This window comes from Callospermophilus lateralis, unplaced genomic scaffold (assembly GCF_048772815.1).
Source record: "Callospermophilus lateralis isolate mCalLat2 unplaced genomic scaffold, mCalLat2.hap1 Scaffold_122, whole genome shotgun sequence".
Classification (NCBI taxonomy): domain Eukaryota; kingdom Metazoa; phylum Chordata; class Mammalia; order Rodentia; family Sciuridae; genus Callospermophilus; species Callospermophilus lateralis.
In genome coordinates, this window is record NW_027512409.1 from 574,458 (window position 1) to 597,827 (window position 23,370).

Sequence of the window (23,370 nt, forward strand, 5' to 3'; positions counted from 1 at the left end):
ATTAAGAAATTATGTTTAATAAAGCCCTTTTATAATTTTAACATAAATTCTGTACTGTTAACAGGTCTACTTTTGTGCATTAGTTTCTCATTTATATCTTTCTCTTTAGCTTTTTATAAAATTTCTCTTTGAACATGCTAACCAATCCCAACTGTTCTAAAGAAAAAAAAGAATAAGCAATGTCCTTTCATGCTCTAGCCCAAAAAAATGAATAAAGGAACATATGGGGCTCCTGAGTCAGCCTTCTTTCTCCTTTAGGCACATGGAAACTGAACAGAACTTTACAATAACACACAAAAACACCTGGATGGAACAACTCCTTTTCTCCAGCTCAAGCCGCAGGCAGGTATTTACCTTCAGCTTTAGCCCAGATTTCCTCTAGAGGAGGCGCTGTTATCAATGGAGCAGTCTCCTCCACTGTGGAGTGCTTGTACCTCACAAAATAGATCAAGTATTGGATATCATCAAGCACTGCAGCCTCTTCAAATATGTTACTTTCCTTTATTCCTATGTCTCTAATATCATTCACATGATTATCAAGCATTTGCTCTGCTACGCTCAAAATGTGTGACTCAGAGGCACGGAAGACCTTATCTAGAACTTTTTCCACGTTATAGGGCAGGCTCTCCTGCTGTGCCGACTTCAGATTTAATGACATTTCCTGCAACATGGCTTCCAGTTCTTGGACATCAAAGTACTTCAGGAAGCGTTGCAAGGACTTTTGTTCTGTAAAGAAGCTGCGGATTATGGGCAAGTCTTCCTCCTGATCGCTAAGCTCTGGCTTTAGGGCTATATGTGGACTCTGTGGGAATATATCATCTTCAAGATCTGCAGAAGCAGGACCCTGGCTCTCTGCGTCCGTGATATGCCCTATGTCCTCAAGGTCCTCTTTTGAGATTTCTTTTCCAGTAGCCTTTTCTGTAGACCCTGAAGTGTTCAGATGTTCTTTAGGGTTGTCTTTTTCAAGATCGTCAGAATTTTTATCCTGAAATACTTCACTTATGCCTGAAGTCTGAGTGTTTTCCTCATCACTTCCGTCAAAGAGTCCCTGGGCTTCCTCATCTGCCAGAGGACTTTCCTCCTTTCCCATTTCCATATCACCTCGTTCCTTGTCTATCATGTCTAGCCTTTTGGCTGTGGTTTCACTTTTCTTAAAAATCTCCCAAATTATACTCATTCCTTGTTTGTTTTCTTTGGTTTCTAGATCAGGATTGATAGTCTCTAAAATTGCTTTCTCAAGAACGTGCTGGTTAACATTCTGAATCCCAGAATGTTTTTCTTTTGACTGTTTTGCACTTACAGCATTTTCATCCTCCAGTAGCTCTTCAGGGGGATAATGATCCTCCTCTACTGCTGCTGGCCTTTCGGTATGGAGACCCGGTACTTCTACCTCGTCAGTTTGCTCTGTTTTTTTAATTTCCTGTGTCCCCTGTGTTGCCTTATGCTGAGTCAATTCTTCAGCCGAGGACTGCTCTTTACCCTCGTCCTTGGAAAGCCCTATCTTCTCATTTACATGACTAACTGTAACAATCTCATCTCTTTCTTGTTGAAAAGAAAGATTTTTTCTGGGACTGGGCACCTCTTCTTCCAGTTCTCTTAACAAACCAATTCCATCTGGAGAGAAGAATCCAGATTGATTTTCAGTTTTCAGAACTAGTCCCTCTTTAATTTCCTGAAGTTGATGCTCCACTGAGTCTATGTGCAGGGTTGGTGTACTTACTGAACCTGGCTCCTCCATTCCATCTTTGGATGCATAATTTTGATTATCTCCCAGGAATGTTGCAATACCCAAGGATTCTGGTGGTTTACTCTGTTCTTGGGTCATCAGACTCCCTACAGCTTTATGTAGAGATTTATTCTCTAAGCTATCTTCCAAAATCTTCTCTCCAGGTGAAGAGAGTTCTTCATTCACTTCTTTTGAGTCTTTTGAGATATGGATAACTGCTTCTTTTAGGTCATTCTCTTTGTTTTCAAAGGCTGATTTTAATGTGTCCTTGCCCTTTTCAACAGCTGGCAATGAGCTGAGCTTATTGCTTTGGGGAGAAGTATATGCAATCATCCCTTCTGTCTTCTCATCCTCTAATGCTGAAACATCTTGCATCAGGTGCTTCTTAGGCTCCTGAACATCTGTCTCTTTTCCTTTAATATGAAGTTCGATGTCCACTTTTGGCTCTTCATCATTATCTGTCTTAGAGGTTTCCACAAAAATACCATATTCTTCACTTTCAGGATAAATATAATCTGTTGCTGCTTGTGGTTTCTTCTGTTTTCTATCTGGAACTAAAGCTTCCTCATCTTCTTTTTCTTCTGAATAAGAATTCCCCAAATCCATCATACATGTTTTCTCGTCACCACCTGTGCCAATAAATAAAGTATCCTCCAAGGTTGTCAGTATATTTTTATCATCATCCTTGATGCCTGGGGGCAGAGTTACCTCAACCGTATCTTCTTCATTTGATTTCTGCTCTTCACCTATTGAATATTTCTCCACTCCAAACTCCACTGGGAATTTCATGCCTTCTTCACTTATAAAGGTTAGTAACGGGAGCTCCCCAAAGCTTTCCTCATTCTCCTCTTCTTCCTTATCAAATGCATAATAATCAGCATCCAATTCCTCATCATCAAAATCATCTTCTAATGAAGTCACCAGTCTGGTCGTCTCATCATCAGACACAAGTGCATCAGCAGTAGAGCCAAATTTGGTTTTCAAGTCTAATGTCATTTCTTTTTTCAAAAGTGTATAAGCATCAGTCTTCTGTTCATTTGAGACCTGAGAACTGTTGCTGGCTTTGTTGTTTTCACTTTCTGGCACTTTCAATTCATCTTGTAGTATTTCTTCAAAGGGTTCAAATGAAGTTTGTTCACCCTGAGCATTATCTGTTTGACTATCTGCATGAGGATGGTTCTTCTGAGCCAAAAATTGTTTCTCAAGATCCATAGTGTTTTCTGAGAATGCACTTTCAATTTGCTCTGAGTTTGCTACTAATGGTTTAGGTTCAGGTTCAACGTCCTGGGAGACTTCAGGAAATTGTTCCACTTTTTCTATAGCTTTCTCAGAATCTTCATTTGCAGAATCATACAATTCCAAAAATCCTAGAAGTTCTTCTAAATAATAATTATCAAAATCATCTCTTCCACCATCAAAACAGACAAAATCTGTCTCCTGTAAGGAAAAGGAAAACATTAGTGTGTCAATAACAAAGTGTCACAAAAGCAAACTCATCCACGCTCCCAAATTCAGGATTGGTTCTAAAGAATCTTTGGGGTCAACCAGATTACCCTCCTCCAACCCCCATTGGCTAACTCCTTCTATGGCTGAGTAAATCTGTCTTTTTCTAGACTACAGTGTTAGAAAGTCTATTCTTTCTTTCTTTCTTTCTTTCTTTTTTTAACATGGGTCATATTCTTTAAAAAGCATAATGAGTAAAAATGGTGACAATTTGGTCTCCAACAGCCTGACTCTTGGGTCTCTCTCAATTTGCTCTGAGCATAAGTAGAAAAAGGCAAGGTATCACTTATAGGATCCTGCAGCTCTTAATATCTACACCTATGTTTCAGAAATTTAATTTTTAATCATTTGCTCAGGAGAAGCTGAAAGATCCTGCAGCATTGAGAAAGATGAATCAGTTTTAAAGTATCTTACTGAGATACAAGTACATTTGATGGAATAAAGAATGATATTAAGGAGGCTCCTCACATTATTACCACAAGAACAAACTGAAAACAAGATTCAACAAGTTATACACCTTCCTCTTCATCAGGGTTACACAGTCACTAAGATCTCTCTCAGGACTATCTATATATTTATCTAGTCTTCCTTCTTGCCACTAGTAAGCAAATTGACATATAAAAGAAGCCATAGTATGAATGAAAATTTTTAAAAAATTTTCCATCTCCTAATTAAATCTTTATAATATTCTGCGGGGGTTCTGGGGGTCGGGGAGCCAGTTCAATGTAGTAGGGATGAGTTATTTCCTCTCCCCATCACATGCATTTCTAAGCCATGAGGGATGCATGTAATGGGAAACATAATGAGAAGGCAGAGTTCAAAACAAATGAGTTCTCTGTAATCAGTGAACTGCTGTCACAGCTTAAATCTCAAGAACTAACTCTCTTTATCAACAATGAAGTACAACAAGCAACAGAAGTGATTTTATGGCCCCTGAGATTATGAAGAAATTTTAGGAACAGCAACAACAAACAGGATAACTTTATCCATTCACCCCATCTAATCTAAGAACTATCCTAGCCTAGCAGCTTGCATATTCTACAGCCACTACAAAGAGCTGCCCAAAGATGTTTTAATGTTGGTGGGCATCAATTACTACATAATTTAAAACTCTAGAAAATAATCAGCTGAAGTGAGAATTCTAGAACACGAAATCCTTTCAGTCACAAAATCAATTTAAGTCAGAGCACAATACAGGAATGCTGTATAAAGGAAGCAGTTGGGGCCTTAAAAGATCTGAGACTGAACATCACCTAAAACGCTCAGGTCCCCTTTTCCAAATCTATAACATGACTATGATCCCATATATGACTAAGAATAAGAAAAACTTTGTAAGTACATATTTCTAGCCTAGTATAAAAGTTAGAGTTTATTAATTTAACCTAAATATACTTAAAATGTCTAATAACTATCTAATGAGTAGTTTTCAAGTTGGAATACCTCCTTTTGCTTGTAAAATGAAATTATTTACCTCTTAAATTTAATAGCCAAGTACAAATATATTAAATTATTTATTTTTCACATATAAAACAGAAGAGAAAAGCCCTATAGTTGAGTAAACAGCCTTCTACAAGAACATCTGTTTCAATATATTAGAAAACTCTCAGATTATAATATGATCACCCTTGAATGCCTTTCAAGGTTTTTTTAATAGGTAGTCTGATTTCAAATGAAAATCTGATACACAAATGTTATAAACACATTATAAAACTTTCAGAAGCAGTTAACTGAATATAACGGATGGATTTATAAGCCAGTTTACAATTGAGAACAAAAAAGAAATCTATAACTTACATCTGTTGGAATTTGTAGCTCTTCTTTAGTATATTCACGAACTACCTTGATGAAATCTTTTGGAAAATGTCCAAAAATATGGCCAACCTATAGTGCAAAAGAGACAAATATCAATAGAAGTGGCAGGATATATACACATAATAAATAGGTATATGGGATAACCAAGAAAGAAAGTTGCTATAACAATTACACTGAGATTATTATTCCAAATAAAAATTAAGTACAGAACTGTTAAAACAACATTTCCAACCACTGAAGTTTTCTTTTTTACATTTAGCTTAATTCTCAACACAGAGCATATAAAGTTAAGACTTCTGAAGTAAATAAAAGATCTGTATAGGAGATTATTGTATATTATATGGTTAAAACTATATAAATCAAAGCTGGTTATAAATGCAATTCCAAATAACCTCTAGCAAGAATTTACCTGTACATTTTGTAGCATTGCTCATAAACCAATATTTATGTCTTTCTTACCCAATACACAACAGTCATGAAAATTAATAAGTAAAAACAATACAAAATCTCTAAAATGTATTACCACTATAGCAAATGTATTGATAGTATATGCTTTCCTAACGTTTTCCAAATCTACTTTTACAAGTACTTGGGAGAAAATAAAATTACAATATAATGCATACTAAACCACATATCAAGTTTCAGTTTCACCCAAAATAAATCCTCTGCAGAAAAGAACCCCATTTATTTTCAGCACCAACAGCTAAATTATATGAAGTTACATAAAGTGTACAAAAGGTATATAAAGTTCCCCTTGAGAAAGACACTCTTATTACTAACTACTGACTAAAAGAAACAGAAGATTCTTGCCAATAATTAAAGGAAACTGATAGGCAAATCAAATGCCCAAAAAAGAAAATTAAAAAAGGCATCTTATCACTAACTCTAAAATATCCCCATTCATGAATGTTCTTGTTATAAATAGAAACCATCTGAGAGCCAGTATTAGTGGTAGAATACTGCCATGAAGATTAGATAAGACGGAGCAATTAAAAGCTTCATCACTGGCAGATAAAGTCTGAGACTCTAGAAAACCAACAACATTGCAGAATGAAAACTAAAAACTCAAAAGGAGTATCATTTTGAAAACTAAAGAGTTTTTAATTTCCTAAGTATAACATTCATGACATGAGAGGCGAGTCTGAGGGGAAACACACTTTTCCCTTCTGATGAAAATTCTATTAAGGTTAACTTTGGAAAAGGAAAAAAAAAACAGAGATGTATGGAGAAAGGAAACACATTTATCTCTTCTTAATCTGTGTCAACTGAGACCATAGATTATATAAAGCTCCATAATTACACACTGGGTGGTATCCTATTTCTTGTGATATGAAAAAAAAATGATGCAGAATTATGGAGGCTCATGACTGGAAATAATTTTTATACCTAATTTTGCTTCCATACATCATCCCTGCCAAGGTGCTGCTGATTTGATTTGTGGGTGGGGAGCAAAGAACTGCCACAAGAGAACAAATTCTGCATAAGCTACTATCAGAACAAATGTACTTAAGTGCCACTGCCCTGAAAGGAAATATTCAAAAGGAAGATGGATTAGACAGGGGTCCTTTCCTAACCGAGTTTTTCACTTTATAGGGAGCAAAGATAAAACACAACCTGACTGAAGGCAAAGAAGACAAATGAATGCCACAGGAGCAATGCAAACAAAGTGCCACCCAAACACTCATCAGTCGGCAAAGATCCTTTCTGGTCAGGTGCTGAAAGCAGGGTTCCTCAGGAAGACAGGATGAGTGTTGCCACCCAGAATGGCAAGAGTCCTAGGGATGAACATAGTTAACAGGCTACAATGTGACAGGAGAAAATGTAAATCAAGCCCATTTATCCAAAAGCTCAAAGAAGGGGAGAAAGATGACTACTGTATGAAAAATGCCACTTAGGTACATGGAAAAACAGTTCCAAGTTTAAAGATTACGAATCCTATTTGGTATACTTGAAAGAAACAATATGGGACTGCAAATTGGTGCGGCCAATTTGGAAAGCAGTATGGAGATTTCTTGGAAAGCTCGGAATGGAACCACCATTTGATCCAGCTATTCCCCTACTCGGTCTATTCCCTAAAGACCTAAAAAGAGCACACTATAGGGACACTGCTACATCCATGTTCATAGCAGCACAATTCACAATAGCAAGACTGTGGAACCAACCTAGATGCCCTTCAATAGACGAATGGATAAAAAAATGTGGCATTTATACACAATGGAGTATTACTCTGCATTAAGAAATGACAAAATCATAGAATTTGGAGGGAAATGGATGGTATTAGAGCAGATTATGCTAAGTGAAGCTAGCCAATCCCTTAAAAACAAATGCCAAATGTCTTCTTTGATATAAGGAGAGGAGCTAAGAACAGAGTAGGGACAAAGAGCATGAGAAGATTAACATTAAACAGGGATGAGAGGTGGGAGGGAAAGGGAGAGAGAAGGGAAATTGCATGTAAATGGAAGGAGACCCTCAGGGGTATACAAAATTACATACAAGAGGAAGTGAGGGGAAAGGAGGAAAAATATAAGGGGGAGAAATGAATTACAGTAGAGGGGGTAGAGAGAGAAGAGGGGAGGGGAGGGGGGAGGGGGGATAGTAGAGGATAGGAAAGGCAGCAGAATACAACAGACACCAGAATGGCAATATGTAAATCAATGGTTGTGCAACTGATGTGATTCTGCAATCTGTATGTGGGGTAAAAATGGGAGCGCATATCCCACTTGAATCAAAGTGTGAAATATGATATATCAAGAACTATGTAATGTTTTGAATAACCTACAATAAAAATTAATTAAAAAAAAAAAGAAACAATAGATGGTTCTTTATATGGAGTACTGCAACTGGGACTCTGTCTAAATATAAAGTTTGTACCTAAAGGCACCACACACTGGGTGGTATCCTATTTCTTGTGATATGAAAAAAAAAATGATGCAGAATTATGGAGGCTCATGACTGGAAATAATTTTTATACCTAATTTTGCTAATTTATACCTAATTTTGAATCAGAAATGGCAACAAAATGAAACTAGTTTTCCCATAGGGATTACTCTTATTTTCTGCTGTGTGGTATTTTATTTAGGGTGAGAACTTTCAGAGATGCAACCCGGAATGTCTCTAAACTGGAACATTCCTACAGTCATCAAAGACCCTTGCTACCATTTTAAGTAAACAATCCACATATCACATTTTTTTAAATGAAAAGGACAATACTCATAAATCTCTCAATGAGGTCACTCCTAGTGAATCTCCCCATTTATCAAAGCATGATATAAACAATGTCATGTCTTTCATCAGAAGATCCATACAACTAGCTAAGTAGAACCCCTGGGGGAACCTTCAGGCATAGATTATAGGAAAAGCAGGAAATGGATGACCCAGAAGTTGCAAAAAAGAAAAAAAAGCACATAATGAACATAATATTCTGCTTTTTTAGAGTAAAATCAGCACAAATGATTAGGTAAAATACACAAAAAAATCAACTTTAAATATGCATGCCTGAGTTACTATATCAGACTTAATTTACAGGATTAACTCTAATGTCCATGAATCCTTCCCTTTTGAAGCAGCAAAGCTAAGAATTGTCAGGTTTTCACCATGACAACCTTTATAATGTGTAGAGCCTTCTGGAACTTGATGTGAGGGGTAGCAACCACAACCAGTTCAGTTCTGTTTCAGAAAGTCTACTGACTTTCTATGCTGTGCCAGGCCTAAGGCATGTTAGGAGCAGAGGGCCTGGCAGAGAGGTCAGGTTAACTCTACAAAGACCCCAAGAAATCAGTCATTTAAATCTACACTGCTGAAAAATGCATCAAATGTAAGAATATAACACCTGTCAAACTTTTACTTACACTTCCGGCCCAAAGTTCTGGTGATACCTCTGCCAGTTTATAGTAGACATATACAGGGTCACCTTTTTTAAAATTCACAAAACGACAATCTGAGCCTCTGAAATCTTCAAGAGCTTCACCTCGGTACATTAACACTGTATATGATCATTGAAAAAAGAAAAGCAAACATTAGGACTTGATTTTTCACAATCCACATTGACCCATCAAGAAATATGAATCCCACTATGAACAAAAATCAAGTTTTTCCAGTACTGGAATCACTTTTAATTCACCTGCTCAAAGTATCTAAAATTCTTAGAGATTTTATTGCTATAAAATACAATATTCCCTGCAATTAGACAAGGGAAAAGGAAGCTTCTCTATTTTTCTCTTTGCTGAGAAATAAAAAGCAATGTGGCTACCACCAACCATGGCTGGTTTCAGTGAAACTCTTGGTTCTTGCAGGCCTCAATTTTTTTGTTTCATAATCATAAAAAGCTTCATTTTGCAAATATGTAAATCCAAGTGTAGACACGGACAGGCTTAAGTATGGCTTCATGCAGAGGTAATAGGGAGGGAAGAGGGAAGAATATCCAGGAACCCACAAGGGGTTAATTAACTTGAACTAACCGCTAAAAGACATTACCTTTAAGTGGCTGCAAGTGCTACCATGCAGCCGTAAACACTGTCAATTTTATTTGCAGCAGAGTTGCTGTCTCTGTGTTCAGGATCTGGGTAAATTACCAGGAAATATATTTTCTCTGAGCAAATATTGTTGACTATATCCAACATTAAGATTGTTTCAAAACATCCTCATTCGTATTTTTTTTAATAAACAAAATCAAAAGTGGGTATCCTATCTGACAAGGAACAAGTTTAATCATGAGAAAAGGTCAGGCAATACCTTCATGCTTAAAATGCAGGACTAGAATCACAATTAATCTAGAAACTGGTAGAAGCAACATTTTTCTTTTGGTTGACCAAATACACAGTTTCTGATTTAAGATGAAATGCACAATAGATGTATGTAAAAAGCACAAAGAAGAAATGGAAATAACACTTTTTCTAAAAGCCAATTAGCAGTAAAATACACAAGAATGTGTGTTTTATAAAAATATATGTCTGAGGAACAAACACAGATTTGGAGAGGGTAACTTGTTTTTTTTGAAGCTAAAATAGGACTATTTTCAAAACTGTCAGCATCCTAATTCAAATATAATTAAGAGGCCAAGTTGAAGGTGAGAGACACTTTAAGGTGGGGAATTCTCATCACAAGTGGAAATGGCAATGTTTCTCTTGTTCCCCCTTAGGTCATAGAGGGTTTACAAATCTGTAATATATTAGGTGACAACATAATGCATACTATGGAGCACCTATTTAGTTCTTATTTTTTTTTTTTTTTGGAGCACTTATTTGGAAGGCACACAAGGACACCTGACATACACACCTCACTACTTCCTACAACACAACACAGACCCACCTGTTGTGTTTGGTCACATCTGTTTGGACACAGGCCATTTCTCAAGTTATGTTACCCCACTGAACCTTACCAACACCATGTCTTAGTACTGAGGAAGCATCAGTGATGAGATTGTCCAGGTAGCCCACGTAGGATAGCGCTTGATAGCAAAGAATAGCAAACATTCTACCATGCTGGAAGCCTGATTTTGTTCACCCAAAACTGAAAGGAAATATCATGGCAGCTGCTTTGCTTTTCTGAGTGTTTATTTACTCCAGCCTTAGAGTTACCTCTAGGAACTGCTTAACATATATTGGAGACATCTTTTTTCTTTATTGGAGTGGAACAAACAATTCAAATTATAAAACTTGTTTTTGGTAACACCAATTTAGGCATAAAGAGCTCAATGATAAACTTCTTGGCCTTTTTATCATGAATATTTTAAAATATGTACTGCTTACAATTTATGGACAACACGGTCATCAAGTTACAAGGTTACTAGAAACCAAGCGGGAGGCCATAAGAAGTATTATGGGCCAGTAAATATATAGAGGAAAGAGGTTCCAACAACACTAGCGACTGAGTCTAAAACTGAATTGGCTTATAAAAATCTTGGAGTATTTATTATTGTTATCGCAACAAACCTCTCCGTCTCAATCTGAATGGCTACATCCTCCCCACCGCCCACCTCCAATCCAGGACTGGGAAGCAATTCTGTCTGCTTCCTGCGCACAGAAGAGGCTGCAGTTCCCAGGTGGCTGGTGCAGATCCTTGGCCTCTTTCAAAAGCAAAAGATTACTGGCCCACCTGCTACCCTACCTCAAATATGAAGGGAGGCTTCTATGCACAGAAATGACAGGATTGAAGCAGAGTCAGGGCCGAGACCTCGGAACACATTGTGTGCCTGGACTCGGTGCTCTTCCCAAGCCTAAACTCTAGTCCCTGTTAAAAGGCAAAACCAGCCCAATCCCCAGTGCAGCAAAAGGACAAAGGGGCCAGTGAGCCTTTCCCAAGTAGCCCCACCATCAACCTGCCGCTGGGATTAGGGCCACCGGGCCCTGGAGAGCATCTGTCCTGATACCGCACCGGCCCAGGTCCCTGTGGCGGGGGCAGAAAAGCGCTCTGCTACAGCGTGGGGAGCCCCAGGCACGCAGGGCGCAACCCCATTACCCACTGAGATCCTAGTCAAATCCTGGAAGGGAATAAACTGAGAGCTGTCCCTGAGGAATCCTGTTCCCAACCCCCGCCTCAGTCAGTAGAGAAAAATAAAACACTGGCAACAAGTGGGAGTCAAAGCCGGAGGGGACACGCAGGGTCCCGAGGCTCTTGTCAGTCCTGCGCCCCACCCGTCGTCCTGCGATCCCCTAGCCCAGCCCACGGGGCTGGGGACTGGGGGGGATCGGAGCCCCATGCAGCCCCGAAGAGCCACTGCGGAGACCCGGGGCCGCCCGCCCGCCTGCGCACTCACTGCTGCATTCGTGGTCTGCACAGAGTTTGTGCTTCCAGAAGCGCCGGCCGGTGCTCGGGTCCGGTTGGCCCAGCACTCGCCAGGTCGGACAGAGCACGAACAGCCAGAAGAGCAGCCCTGGCGCCGCAGCCATGTTGTGGTCACCTCAGGGAGCCTGTGACGTGGTGGAGTAGGCTGCAGGGCTCAGGGGGCGGTGGGTAGCGAGGCGCGGAGGGGCGGTGCCCGGGAAGGCCTCAGCCTTTCCCGGTTGACACGTCAGCAGGGATATATGGGGGTCGATGCACTGGCTCTACTGGGGAAAGCACGGAGCCGGAGCTCCCCGTCCTTCTCTATTGGAGACCTTCTCCTCAACTGAAGACCTTCTCCTCTAGTCGCTGCCGTGGCAACTAGGACTCTTTCTCGTCCAATCACCTGCCTTTGCTTCTGTACCCTCACAAGCCACCCTCCGCATGATTCCATTCATCACCCACCCATCCCCCGCCACTCCACCAACTGGTCCTTTCTGGCTTTCCTCAACGTCTCATTTCTGGTCCATCCTGAACTAGCCTACTCCACTTCACCATCATTCCCATCCCCCATTCCTGGTCTGGTACCTCCTTTTCTGAACTACCAAATCCCACCCATGATTTGTGACAGCTAGTCTATGGTTTCAAGCTCCCTCCCCTTCAAACTCCTAGAGGTTCCTTGAAGCCCCACCCCAAGATCCCTCTGATTAGGAAAGGGGAAAGTGGGAAAGTGAATGGAACTGTGAGTGAGGGTGTAAACTGGAGACTATGGCCTGCTTTTTTTAAGGCGGGGACAAGTGAGGGCAGAGAGATGGACAGTAGTCTTTGGGCTAAGATCTTGAGATTCTTGTCTTTATCCATAAGGGAAGAAATTATTTAATTCAACAGCATATTTTTAACTTTCATTTTGTGCTACCATTCATGCCAGACGCTGGACAAAGCCCTAGCATGGTGTGGGAGTGGATGAAAATCATAAGACAAGATATCTGGTCCTGGTCCAAAAAAGTCCACAACATAGTGGGAACCAACAGTCAAAATTGACTGTCAGAGAAGAAAGCTATTAGCTAACATTTCTTGAACACTTTCTTTATGTCCAGTTGTTATTCTGAAGGTTTTATACATATCAATTCATTTAATCTTCATAACAATAGTACCTTACAGTAGTAGTAGGTCCTATTCCAATCCTTATTTTAGAGTAAATTGAGGTAGTCACACATCCAGTGAGTAATGGAGCTAAGTTTCAAACCCAAGGAGTAGACTCCTTTTCATCACAACCCATCAACTAACAAGCAAATGTTGTACTTTCTGACAAGAGGAGCAAAATCTGATTTAAATCATAATATAGCTGAATTACTGATATGTACAGTTAAGGGGGGGAAAGGCACAAGCTAGCCAGCCCAAGGAAGAATGTCTGCAATGCTCCCATCCTTGGTGGAGCCATTCTCACTTGTCTGTGACCAAGGGCTTGTTACTATAGTCTCTGCTAAAGTTATTCATCAACCTCCAACAATGAACCCATCAGTTGTTTCCCCAAATTAACTGAATCTTTAAAACTTAGAGAAAAGAATGTAGTCCACCATGTTCATAATGTTAAATAAAGAAAACAATGGAAAAAAGGTGTGTACAAACATTTGTCTACAGGGGTCATGAGAGGACCCCATTGGTCCAGTGTACTTCTGTGCTTTCTGGAGAACCAGTGGATCATAGAGAGAAACTGTCATTCTTCATTTCTTTTCTACCATGTATTTATTATGTTATAAAATGTATCTAGTAGGCATCTCTAACAACATGTTGAAAACTGAACTCATTTTTCTCTCAAAATCTGCTCCTTTCAGTCTTCCCTATCTCAGAAATAAGAATGACAATTTAATTCCCATTATCCAGGTGCTCAAAACCCAAAACTTACAAACCATCTTTGATCTCTTTTCTCTCACATTCCAACTCCAGTCCATTAGACAATATTATGTCTTTATTTTTATAATTTTATTGAGATATAGTTGACCTACAATAAATTGCAAATGTTTAAGGTGTACAATTTGATAAGTTTTGACATGAATATACCCATGAGACTATCACCAAAATCAAAAGAGTCTTTCATCCTTCTTTGTAATCCCTCCCCTCACCTTTTCTGGCTGTCTCCAAACATCTCCTGTCATTATAGATTTTTTTGCATTTTCTAGAATTTGATATAAATTATATAGCATTTTATTTATTTATTTTTCTGACTTCCTTCTTTCCAAGTAAGCATTTGAAACATGCCCAGAATCTGACCACTCCTCTGCATCTGCTAAGCCAATATACAGTCCAAACCCACATCATAAGTCACCTGAATGATTTCCATAGCCTTCTTCTGTCCTTGCTTCTGCCCTCATTTTCCCCAATATCTATTGTCCTGATGGCAACTAGACTGATATTTTTAAATATAAATTTGATTGTGTCTCTCTGTTCAAAATCTTCCTATAGCTTCCCATTTCCAAATAAAAGGCAATGACTTTAGCCGGGCCTGGTCGTACTCATCTGTAATCCCAGAAGCTCAGGAGGCTGTCAGAAGGATTCTGAGTTCAATGCCAGCCTCAGAAATGTAGTGAGTCCCTAAGCAACTCAGTGAGACCTTATCTCTAAATAAAATATTTTAAAAAGGACTGTGGGTGTTGCTCAGTGTTTAAGTGCCCCTGGGGGTTCAATCTCTGGTATCAGGAAAAAAAAAGCCATGACTTTATTATGGACTGCCCTGCCTTATTATGGACTGCTCTTAATCAATGTGACTCCCCTCATCCTTTTCTCCCCATTTCCTAACATTCTTCTCTTGCTCTGTTAGTTCCATTTAAATACACCAAGCCCACCCCTGCTTCAGAGCATTTACACTTGCAACTTTGCCTCAACCTTAACTCCCCAAATCATCTGACTAGCTAACTACCCCCTCACTTTATCATGTCTTTGTAACAGTGGCATTTCATGTGATAAAGGCCTTCCCTGGCCACCCTACACAAAATAGAGCCTCTTGCCATGACTACCAAGCCCATCACCCTGCCTTTCTTTCTCTTCAGACTTGCCTTACCACTTTAGACTTCTCTTACTACTTGCCTTACATTTGTTTATCTACTTGACTGCTCCAACCCAACCTCAAACACAATTTCCAACATGAGCAGGAAATTAGTTGTTTTGTTCACTACTGTTACATCAGTGACTAGGGAAATGCCTAGAATGTATGAGAGAGTTAACAAATGATTTGTTGGATAAACTCATGGTTCCAATGATATTATAAATATACTACAATATTAACCTAAACACATATATTAACTATTAAGCCCCCATATATAAATAGTACTGAGAGGAAATAAGCTATGGGAACAAGGCATTTAAGGTCCACCTCTCAGCAGCATGCATCCTCAACTCCAGGAATGTACCCCTGAATGTTTGTGTTGAATAAAAACATAGTTGTTGTGGAGAGTAGTTGTTTGGTTACATGATACTGGAATATTTAAGCAGATCTTTAAAAACTAGTTTTAATTTTTTCTTATTTTTCTTATTATAGAATATGGTATGTTGTAGAATTTTTCTTATTATAGAATAGAGATTAATGATAATTCATTGGTGGAAAAATCAGAATAGCAAAATGATCTAATTGCATATTATCTTCTTGATATTTACTTTGACTCATAATCAGATATAATTTTATATGCATAGTTAGTGCTTCCAGTTACTGAAGAACTAGCTGCTTAGTTTGTAGAGTTTTCAATATTTTGATTTATCAGTATCATTTTTTAAACTTATTGCCTTAAAGACATATTAACTAGTCTGGTGGATAATGAGAAGAAAATTTCTCAACTGGCCACAATAAGGTAGTGGTAGTTCTTTCTACCAGGATACATACAATTAGTGGATGAATCAGCATTCACTTTTACTCATAGCATTTAAATATGTGGCATTGATGTTTAATATAAGGTTATGTTAAAAACCTTCAGAAAAGTAACAGGATAGAATGTGGTGGTGATTGTTGGCATGGAGATAAATAATCTCAAGTGCATTATTCTTTAATACCTCAAAGGGAATTCTTATGGGGAAAGGGTTGAGTAATTGTTAAAGGTAAATGTATCCAGTTTGGGTGGAGGGGACATAAAATTCTAAGTATGAAGGGTTTCTAATGTCAGAGTACAATCTAAATGAGACAAGAAAAACATATCTGCAACAAATAATTGGCAGCATAATAACATATTCCATTGGAAACTTGTGAAGGCACTTGCCTAGGAGCATTCAGAAGGCCTAACGCTGCCGTTACCAGGAAGAACCTCATCTATTGTAAATGATGTGCCAGAGAATAGTGTTAAACATTATGGAGGACTAAATCTCTCCAAGAGGGGCAAGAGATTTACCCTCGCATATGAAACATTGGAAAAAAGTGGACAAAATACAAACAACAACAGTTCTCAGATATTAGATAATAAGCAGCATAAGAGTGACCTCTAAGATAAAGTTAAGCATGAGAGATGAGTGCTAGGATTATCCCAATTTATTCCCCGGAAAGAATTTTTCAGGCCACATTCAGAGAAGGGAAACTCAAATAGAAAATCTCCTGAGTTGAAGAGATGGATTTTAAACTCTGAAGAGACGGATGCAGCTAGAAGTCACAGATCAGAGTAAAGAAGAGAGTAGAGAACTGCAGAGGGAGAGAGAGTGTGTACATGTACTAGCTCTCTAGAAATCTATGGAGAGTTCCCCTGAAGTCTGTGGTTAAGTAACAATGGGCACACATGTAAGGCCAGAGAAAGAATCTTCAGAAAGGAACAGGATGGAAGGTGGTGGTGATTGTTGGCATAGAGATCAATTTTTTTAATCACCAGCTGGAATGGAAAATCTATAATAAAAGGGCATCAAGTAACATAGTCAGTAAAAGGCAAAAATTAGCCCAAAATTGAAGGTAACGCCTGTCTAGCAGAATCTTAAAAAAATAAAAATGTTTCCAAGATAGTTCAGAAAAAAGCTGTACACATCTCAAGAATATTTAAAAGAATACAAAATATGTTTCCAGGATAGTTCAGCAAAAAGCTGTACACAGCTCAAGAATATTTAAAAGAATACAAAATATCCAATACTCAACAAGGTAAATTCACAATGTTCGGAATCCAATAAAAATGTATGAGGCATGCAAAGAGGTAGGAAAATATAACCCATGTTGAAAAGAAAATTAATAGAAATGATCATTAATTACACTGTGATAGAGTTATTATACAAGGACATTAATACAGTTGTATACCATATGTTCAAGATGCTATGGAAAATCATAAGCATGTAAAGGAGAAAAAAGAAGATATAAAAGTGATCTAATTCAAACTCAGATAAAACAATGGCTAAGGTGAATCTGGGATTACAGACTCTGCCACCACCTCTCAGCAGATTCAGTTATATTTAAAGGTAGAAAGTTATAAACCAGGTGAATCCAAGTAAAGGTCTTAGTAAAAAATTAATAAAAATAAGAGCACTATGCTTGGTCACAATATGGAAAGTCAGAAAATGACAACAAATATCCATTTTCTCTCAGGTTGACCAGAACAATATCATTTCTCAATGGATTTCAAAGGGTCTCCTTCCTTCTTTCCCGGCCCTCCCTCCCTCTCTCCCTCACTTCCTTTCTGAGTTTTGGTGTGTGTGTGTGTGTGTGTGTGTGTGTGTGTGTACATCATCTTCTGTGCCAGTGTAAGAGGTTTAGGCAATGGATCAACCTTTACACCTGTGCCTAAGGACCCCAATCTTGGATCTATCTCCAAGGGTGGAGGTGACTCTAGATCCTCATTATAATCTCGAGAGTGGGAACTCCTAAAAAATAAACAGGTCTTTCTTGGTAACACCAGTTTCCTCTTTGGTAAGAGTTAGTGTAGTGGGAGGGTGGCAAGGGCCCTACCCTGCCACAAAATAAATGCTAAAATGTATTTTGGTAAAAATTGTAAACACTAAAGAGTTAAAAGTAAGATATGAGTCTTGGGATTTGAGTTAGACCTGGATAAGTACATAGGATTCAGATTCTAAAAAGAGAATAAAAGGCAAGTGAATTAAACAGCATAAGAAAGACTCAGCAGAAAGAAATATCTTTAAAGGACAGTAAGGACACCTCATTTTGCTAAGAGGAAAGGATTCTATAAAGGATGACATATTTGTGTGCTTAGGTAAGATTATGAAATTCCTTGAAAATCAAGCATAAGGATTTAGACTTAATAGAATAAAAATGCAGAAAATATTAAACTTTAAGTAAAGGGATAATATAACTTAAGTGGAATTTAAACAAGTATCTTGTCCTTAAATCCAGGGAAGATGGAGGTTTAGGCTGGGCATGACCAGTAGGGCTGAGGCATTCCCCACAATTAAAAAGTCATGTCGAAGTGTAGTGAACTAATGGGAGTGAGTCATATACAAGGCAAGGTCTTCTGCCAGCATCTACTGTTTGTCTAGCCTTGACAAATATTATTCCACTTTCAACTGTACAAAGAAAGAAACTCAAACATCTGAAATTGCCACTAATATATGGCATGTATATGAGTTCCTGTTTCTGGTTCTGCCTAATTTACCTTGGCATTCTTTTCATGGAGGTCAAATATTTGGTGTGTTGAAATAAATGCAGAACAGATATTGGGGACATGTGGCCTATACATCTCAATTTCCACAGTGCACTGTTTGGCTTTTTTAATATTTATTTTTTAGTTTTCAGCAGACACAACATCTTTGTTTGTATGTGATGCTGAGGATCGAACCCGGGCCGCATGCATGCCAGGCGAGCACGCTATCACTTGAGCCACATCCCCAGCCCCGCACTGATCCATTTAGTTTTCAGAAATATAAATTACTTCCTTACCAGAACAACAGCAGAAGTAAGGAATATAGCCAAAAGGATTGTAGTAAGAGTCAGAAGTTAATTGTGTGACTATAGGCAACTCATTAACTTTTCTGAGTCTCAGATATTTCATCTATACAAATATGGGTCAAAGTTAAAATTGTATAGTTCATTTTTTAAGAAGAAAATGAGATAATATATGAAAGATTGCCCATTTATGTGGTTTAAATAATTAAACAGCAAAATCCTGGCTGTTACAGCCAATATGGACAACTGACAAAGCAACAAAAGTCTTGGAAATAAATACTTTCATCACTAAGGAGCCATTTTTAGATAGTGCCTACTCTGGAAACTGTTCTCTTCTCACTGAAACAAAGTAAGGCTGATAACATCCTCCCAAAGTGTGCTTGGAAGATCACAAGCACCTCTTGGAGGAGACAGGGAGAGTGGAGGAGAAAATATGTTCTTTGGGATAACATATAGTCTACCAGAGCATACATTGAAGCAAAGCAAGCCCTCCTGAATCTTCAGCATTTTAACTGATGCATGCAGTATAAAATTAGAAACAGGATCATAAACACTATTATGAAGACTATACTTAGTGGGGGACACTGATCAAACATATATGGGAAAGTAAGTTCTCTGCGATTAGTATGAAAGCTCAGTCTTACCCAAATCCACATGAATTTTGAAATGGTTTGGAATACATAAGAGGATCAGTGAATGACATCAAACCCAAATGATGAAATAGAGAATCTGAACATGATCTTTCTCTTATTTCTCACTGATCCCTTAGAACCACCAATAGAAATATAATATTAACTCTACATGTTAATTAGAGTATGTAAATTAAATTTACATGTAAATTAAATTTTCTAGAAGTCATATTTTAAAAAGTAAGACAGATGAGCTTCATTTAATAATACATTTTACATAATCCAATATATTCAAAATGTCATCCTTTTAACTTGTAATCAAAATAAAAATATAACTGTTATTTTACACTCTTCACAATAAGTCTTTGATATCTGACTCATGGCACATCTCAGTTCAAACTGGGCACATTTAAAGACACAGTCATAGCATAAGAAAGTAGGGATTATAAATTAACACTAGGCCATATCATATATTTGCACTTATTTTAAAGAAAAGCCAAGTTTAAAAGTATGTTTTAGGTTTTAAAATATTTTTGGCCAACCTCTCTTGGTACTTACGCAGAAGTGAGAAAAGATGATTGAAGGTATCTCAACATCCATCTTTTTTTTTTTTCACTCAGAGGTTAAGATTTCTGTTGCAATAGCTAGGGATTGCATTGTCATTTCAGATGAATCTCAAGTCTGTAATCAAAAAGTGTAAGTCATCATTAGGTTCCTACACTTGTCATTCTTTTATTACTTTTCATTTTTTATCTTAAATATATTTACTTCTTGACAAACATAAAGAAATAAAGAATTATATTTAAATGGATAATAAAACAATTTGACTGCATAAAGTTCCTTTTCGTTTTAGGTAGACCTACTGGTACAAACAAGTCACCTGGGTGGTCTATTTTTCTTTGGTAACAGGGATTTAACTCAAGGGCTCTAGACCACTGAGCCACATCTCCAGGCCTATTTTGTATTTCATTTAGAGATAGGGTCTCACTGAATTGTTTAGGGCCTTACTTTTGCTGAGGCTGGCTTTGAACTCAGGATCCTCCTGCCTCAGCCTCCAGAGCCACTGGGATTACAGGCATGCAGCACTGCACCCGGCACCTGCTCTGTTCTCTTACTTTACTGCAACTGTGTTTTCCTTGCAGTTAAGTAAGAGACCTTGGTAGATTACTTCTTTGCACCAGGGTTTCTTGATAGAACTCTATTGGTACTTTGGTTTGGACTCTTCCTTCTAGCTGAAGGTTATATACTATCTATGGGCCTGGCCAAAAAATGCTAGTAGTTTCCTCAGTCATGGTGAAACAACAACAAAATGCCCCCAGGCATTTCTAAACTTCTCTTGATAAGATAGTATCACTCTCCCAGTTTGAGAGTCACTGCTTGAAACTTAAGTTAAACTCTGATCATTTAACAAAGCACCTTTAGTTGTAAGTATCCTATATTTTGTAGTTTGCAAGTATTCTGTATTTTGTAATTTCTCTTATCAGCTAAAAAGAAAGGATTATAAAATCAACATTTAAGGCCGGGCTTCATGATGCACACTGTAATCCCAGTGGCTCTGGAGGCTGAGGCAGGAGGATCTTGAGTTCAAATTCACCCTCAGCAATTTAGAAAGGCCTTTAGTAATTATGGATTCCCTATCTCAAAATAAAAAAATGTAAAAAAGGGCTGGTGATGTGGATCAGTGGTTAAGCACCTAGATTCAATCCCCTGTGCCCATCCTCCACAAATCAACATTTTAAAAACCAGAAGCACTAAAACATCAAAGAAACCCAAAGGCCCTTGTAAACACAACTGACTTTGCTTCAAAGGTTTTTTTTCTTTTTGTTTTCCACTTCAAGTTAACACTACCTTTAAAAAATAATCACATTTTTGAATTTACTTTTTCTGACATCTAAGAGGGATCTTACATTTTTCTACTTCCCTTTCCAAGACTATTCCCTCTTTTGCACTGTATAATCTTAAATTTAGATCTGAATTAGTTGCATTGATTTCCCTTTGTGTTAATAGTCAAATTATGATACAATTTGAATTATTGAAATGCATATGGAGGGGTTTATTTTCTTATTTTTAATGAAAACTCATGTTTTTAAAATTAGCACCTAGGGGACTATAGGTGGAGACTTAATATGTAGAGTCATCAGCATGATAATTGTAATTAAATAAACACAAATCAGTTCATGATAGCTGATTTCATTTACCATTATAATCAACTTTCTCCTCTATAAAACAGCACAATTAGTCCTAAATTGACATTCACTAATTGTATATTAGAGTTTCAAGGAAAACACTGAAGAGTTAGTGACTATCATAATGACTGAGATGTGTTTTGACATCAGTAATTATTATTATTTTTAAGATGGGGGTTTTGCTATGTTGCCTAACCTGATCTCCAACTCCTGGACTCAAGCAATCCTCCTGGCTTGGCCTTCTGAGTAGTTAGGACTACAAGTCACCAAACCAGCCCAGTAATTATTGTTTAGTAGATCTCTTTTTGGACACTAAAATCACTACTAATATGATTGTATATGTTTGAAATTGGTTTTATGAGCAACATACAGATTTGATGTAATTCCCATCAAAATACCCACAAATTGGTGTAAACATACTTTGTATACAACCAGAGATATGAAAAACTGTGCTCTATATATGTAATATGAATTGTAATGCATTCTGTTGTCATATATATATTTAAAATAATAATAATAATGATAATAAGTGTCATTTTTCCAGAACTAGAAAAAACAGTCCTGAAATCCATTTGGAAGAGCTCCATCCCCCACTGTTTTCATCTCCCATAGCACCACACTGAGGCCCAAGCCAGTAATCATAGTGTGTCTTTGGGTAACAAAAACCATGGCAATATATAATATGCTACACTCTTTCCAAAGTAGTACCATTTATATTCCACTGGTAATCTGATTAGGGTTTTCTTTTGTCAGTATGTTCCTTAACATTTGTTAATTTCAGAATTTTTTTTATATCTGCTAGTTTATTGGGTATAGTGGTCTCATATTTTTTTAAGAAAATAATAGCTTTATTGAAAATTGAGAATATAGTTTATATGCCACATAAATATACCCACTTAAAGCATATAGTTTTTAATATATTCATAGAGTTGCCCAGTAATCATCACCATCATTAAATTTGGAACATTTTCATCACCCCAGAAAGAAACACTGAACTCTCCATTTCTTCATAAGCTTCTAGGCAACCACTAATCTACTCTCTGTCTTTAGAGATTTATGTATTCTGGGAATCTCATGCAAGTGGAATCATCTATACAATATGTGCTCACTTAGCATAATGATTTTAAGGTTGCAAGTACTGTATTTCATTCCTTTTTTTGAATAACATGCCATTGTATAGAGATACCACATTTAACCATTCCATGTTTATCAATTTATCGACATTTGGGTGGTTTCTACTTTTTAAATAATATTGCTGTGAATATTTATGTTCAGTTTTATTTTTCTTGAATATGGTCTTAAGAGTGAGATTTCTGGATTATATAACTATGTTTAACCTTTAGAAGGAGCACTAGATTGTTTTCCAAAATAGCTGCACTATTTTATTTATTTATTTGCATTTTATTAATATTTAAAATTAGATTTATTTTAATGTAAACCTTCTTAACTTACAAATGTAAATTATTATTTAAAAATATTACACATTTACATGTGTAGTGTTTGCTCCCCACCAGTCTTGAGAGATCAAAGTCAAATCATGTACAGAATGACATGGAAACTGCATGAAAAGCTGAGACACCAGCGCTCACCGAACTTTAATAATGCACATTACAAGTCACACTTTGGAAAGCAAGCCCTAGAGCTCAGGCAACATCGTTCCATAGAAATGGCAGTTCAAAGGCACAGCACGTCTGAGCAGAGCGTGGAGCATTAGATCTAGAGCCAATATGATCTGCAACCCTTCCTTCTAGGAGTCCTTGTTTCCTAGCTCTACCTCCAAATGGAAATGTCAGGGACGGGAAAAAAGCCTATTTGATCATTACTGTGTCCATTCTGGGCAGCTCAAAGGTCATCCCTACAGTCAGGTTCCAGGGCTTTGCAGAATGCAGTTCTAATCGTCTCAAA

General features: G+C 37.6%; 1 protein-coding gene across 1 annotated transcript in view; it reads right to left on the reverse strand.

The window, feature by feature from the left end:
- Positions 1 to 11,928, reverse strand: part of LOC143637790 (transport and Golgi organization protein 1 homolog) — a 40,272-nt gene extending 28,344 nt beyond the window's left edge. Inside the window, exons 1-4 of the mRNA XM_077108045.1 lie at positions 11,796 to 11,928; positions 8,890 to 9,023; positions 5,024 to 5,110; positions 355 to 3,163 (exon numbers count right to left, since the gene is read on the reverse strand). Of these exons, the coding sequence (XP_076964160.1) occupies positions 355 to 3,163; positions 5,024 to 5,110; positions 8,890 to 9,023; positions 11,796 to 11,928 (3,163 nt within the window). The remainder of the gene's footprint in view (positions 1 to 354; positions 3,164 to 5,023; positions 5,111 to 8,889; positions 9,024 to 11,795) is intronic.
- Positions 11,929 to 23,370: the final 11,442 nt, after the last annotated feature.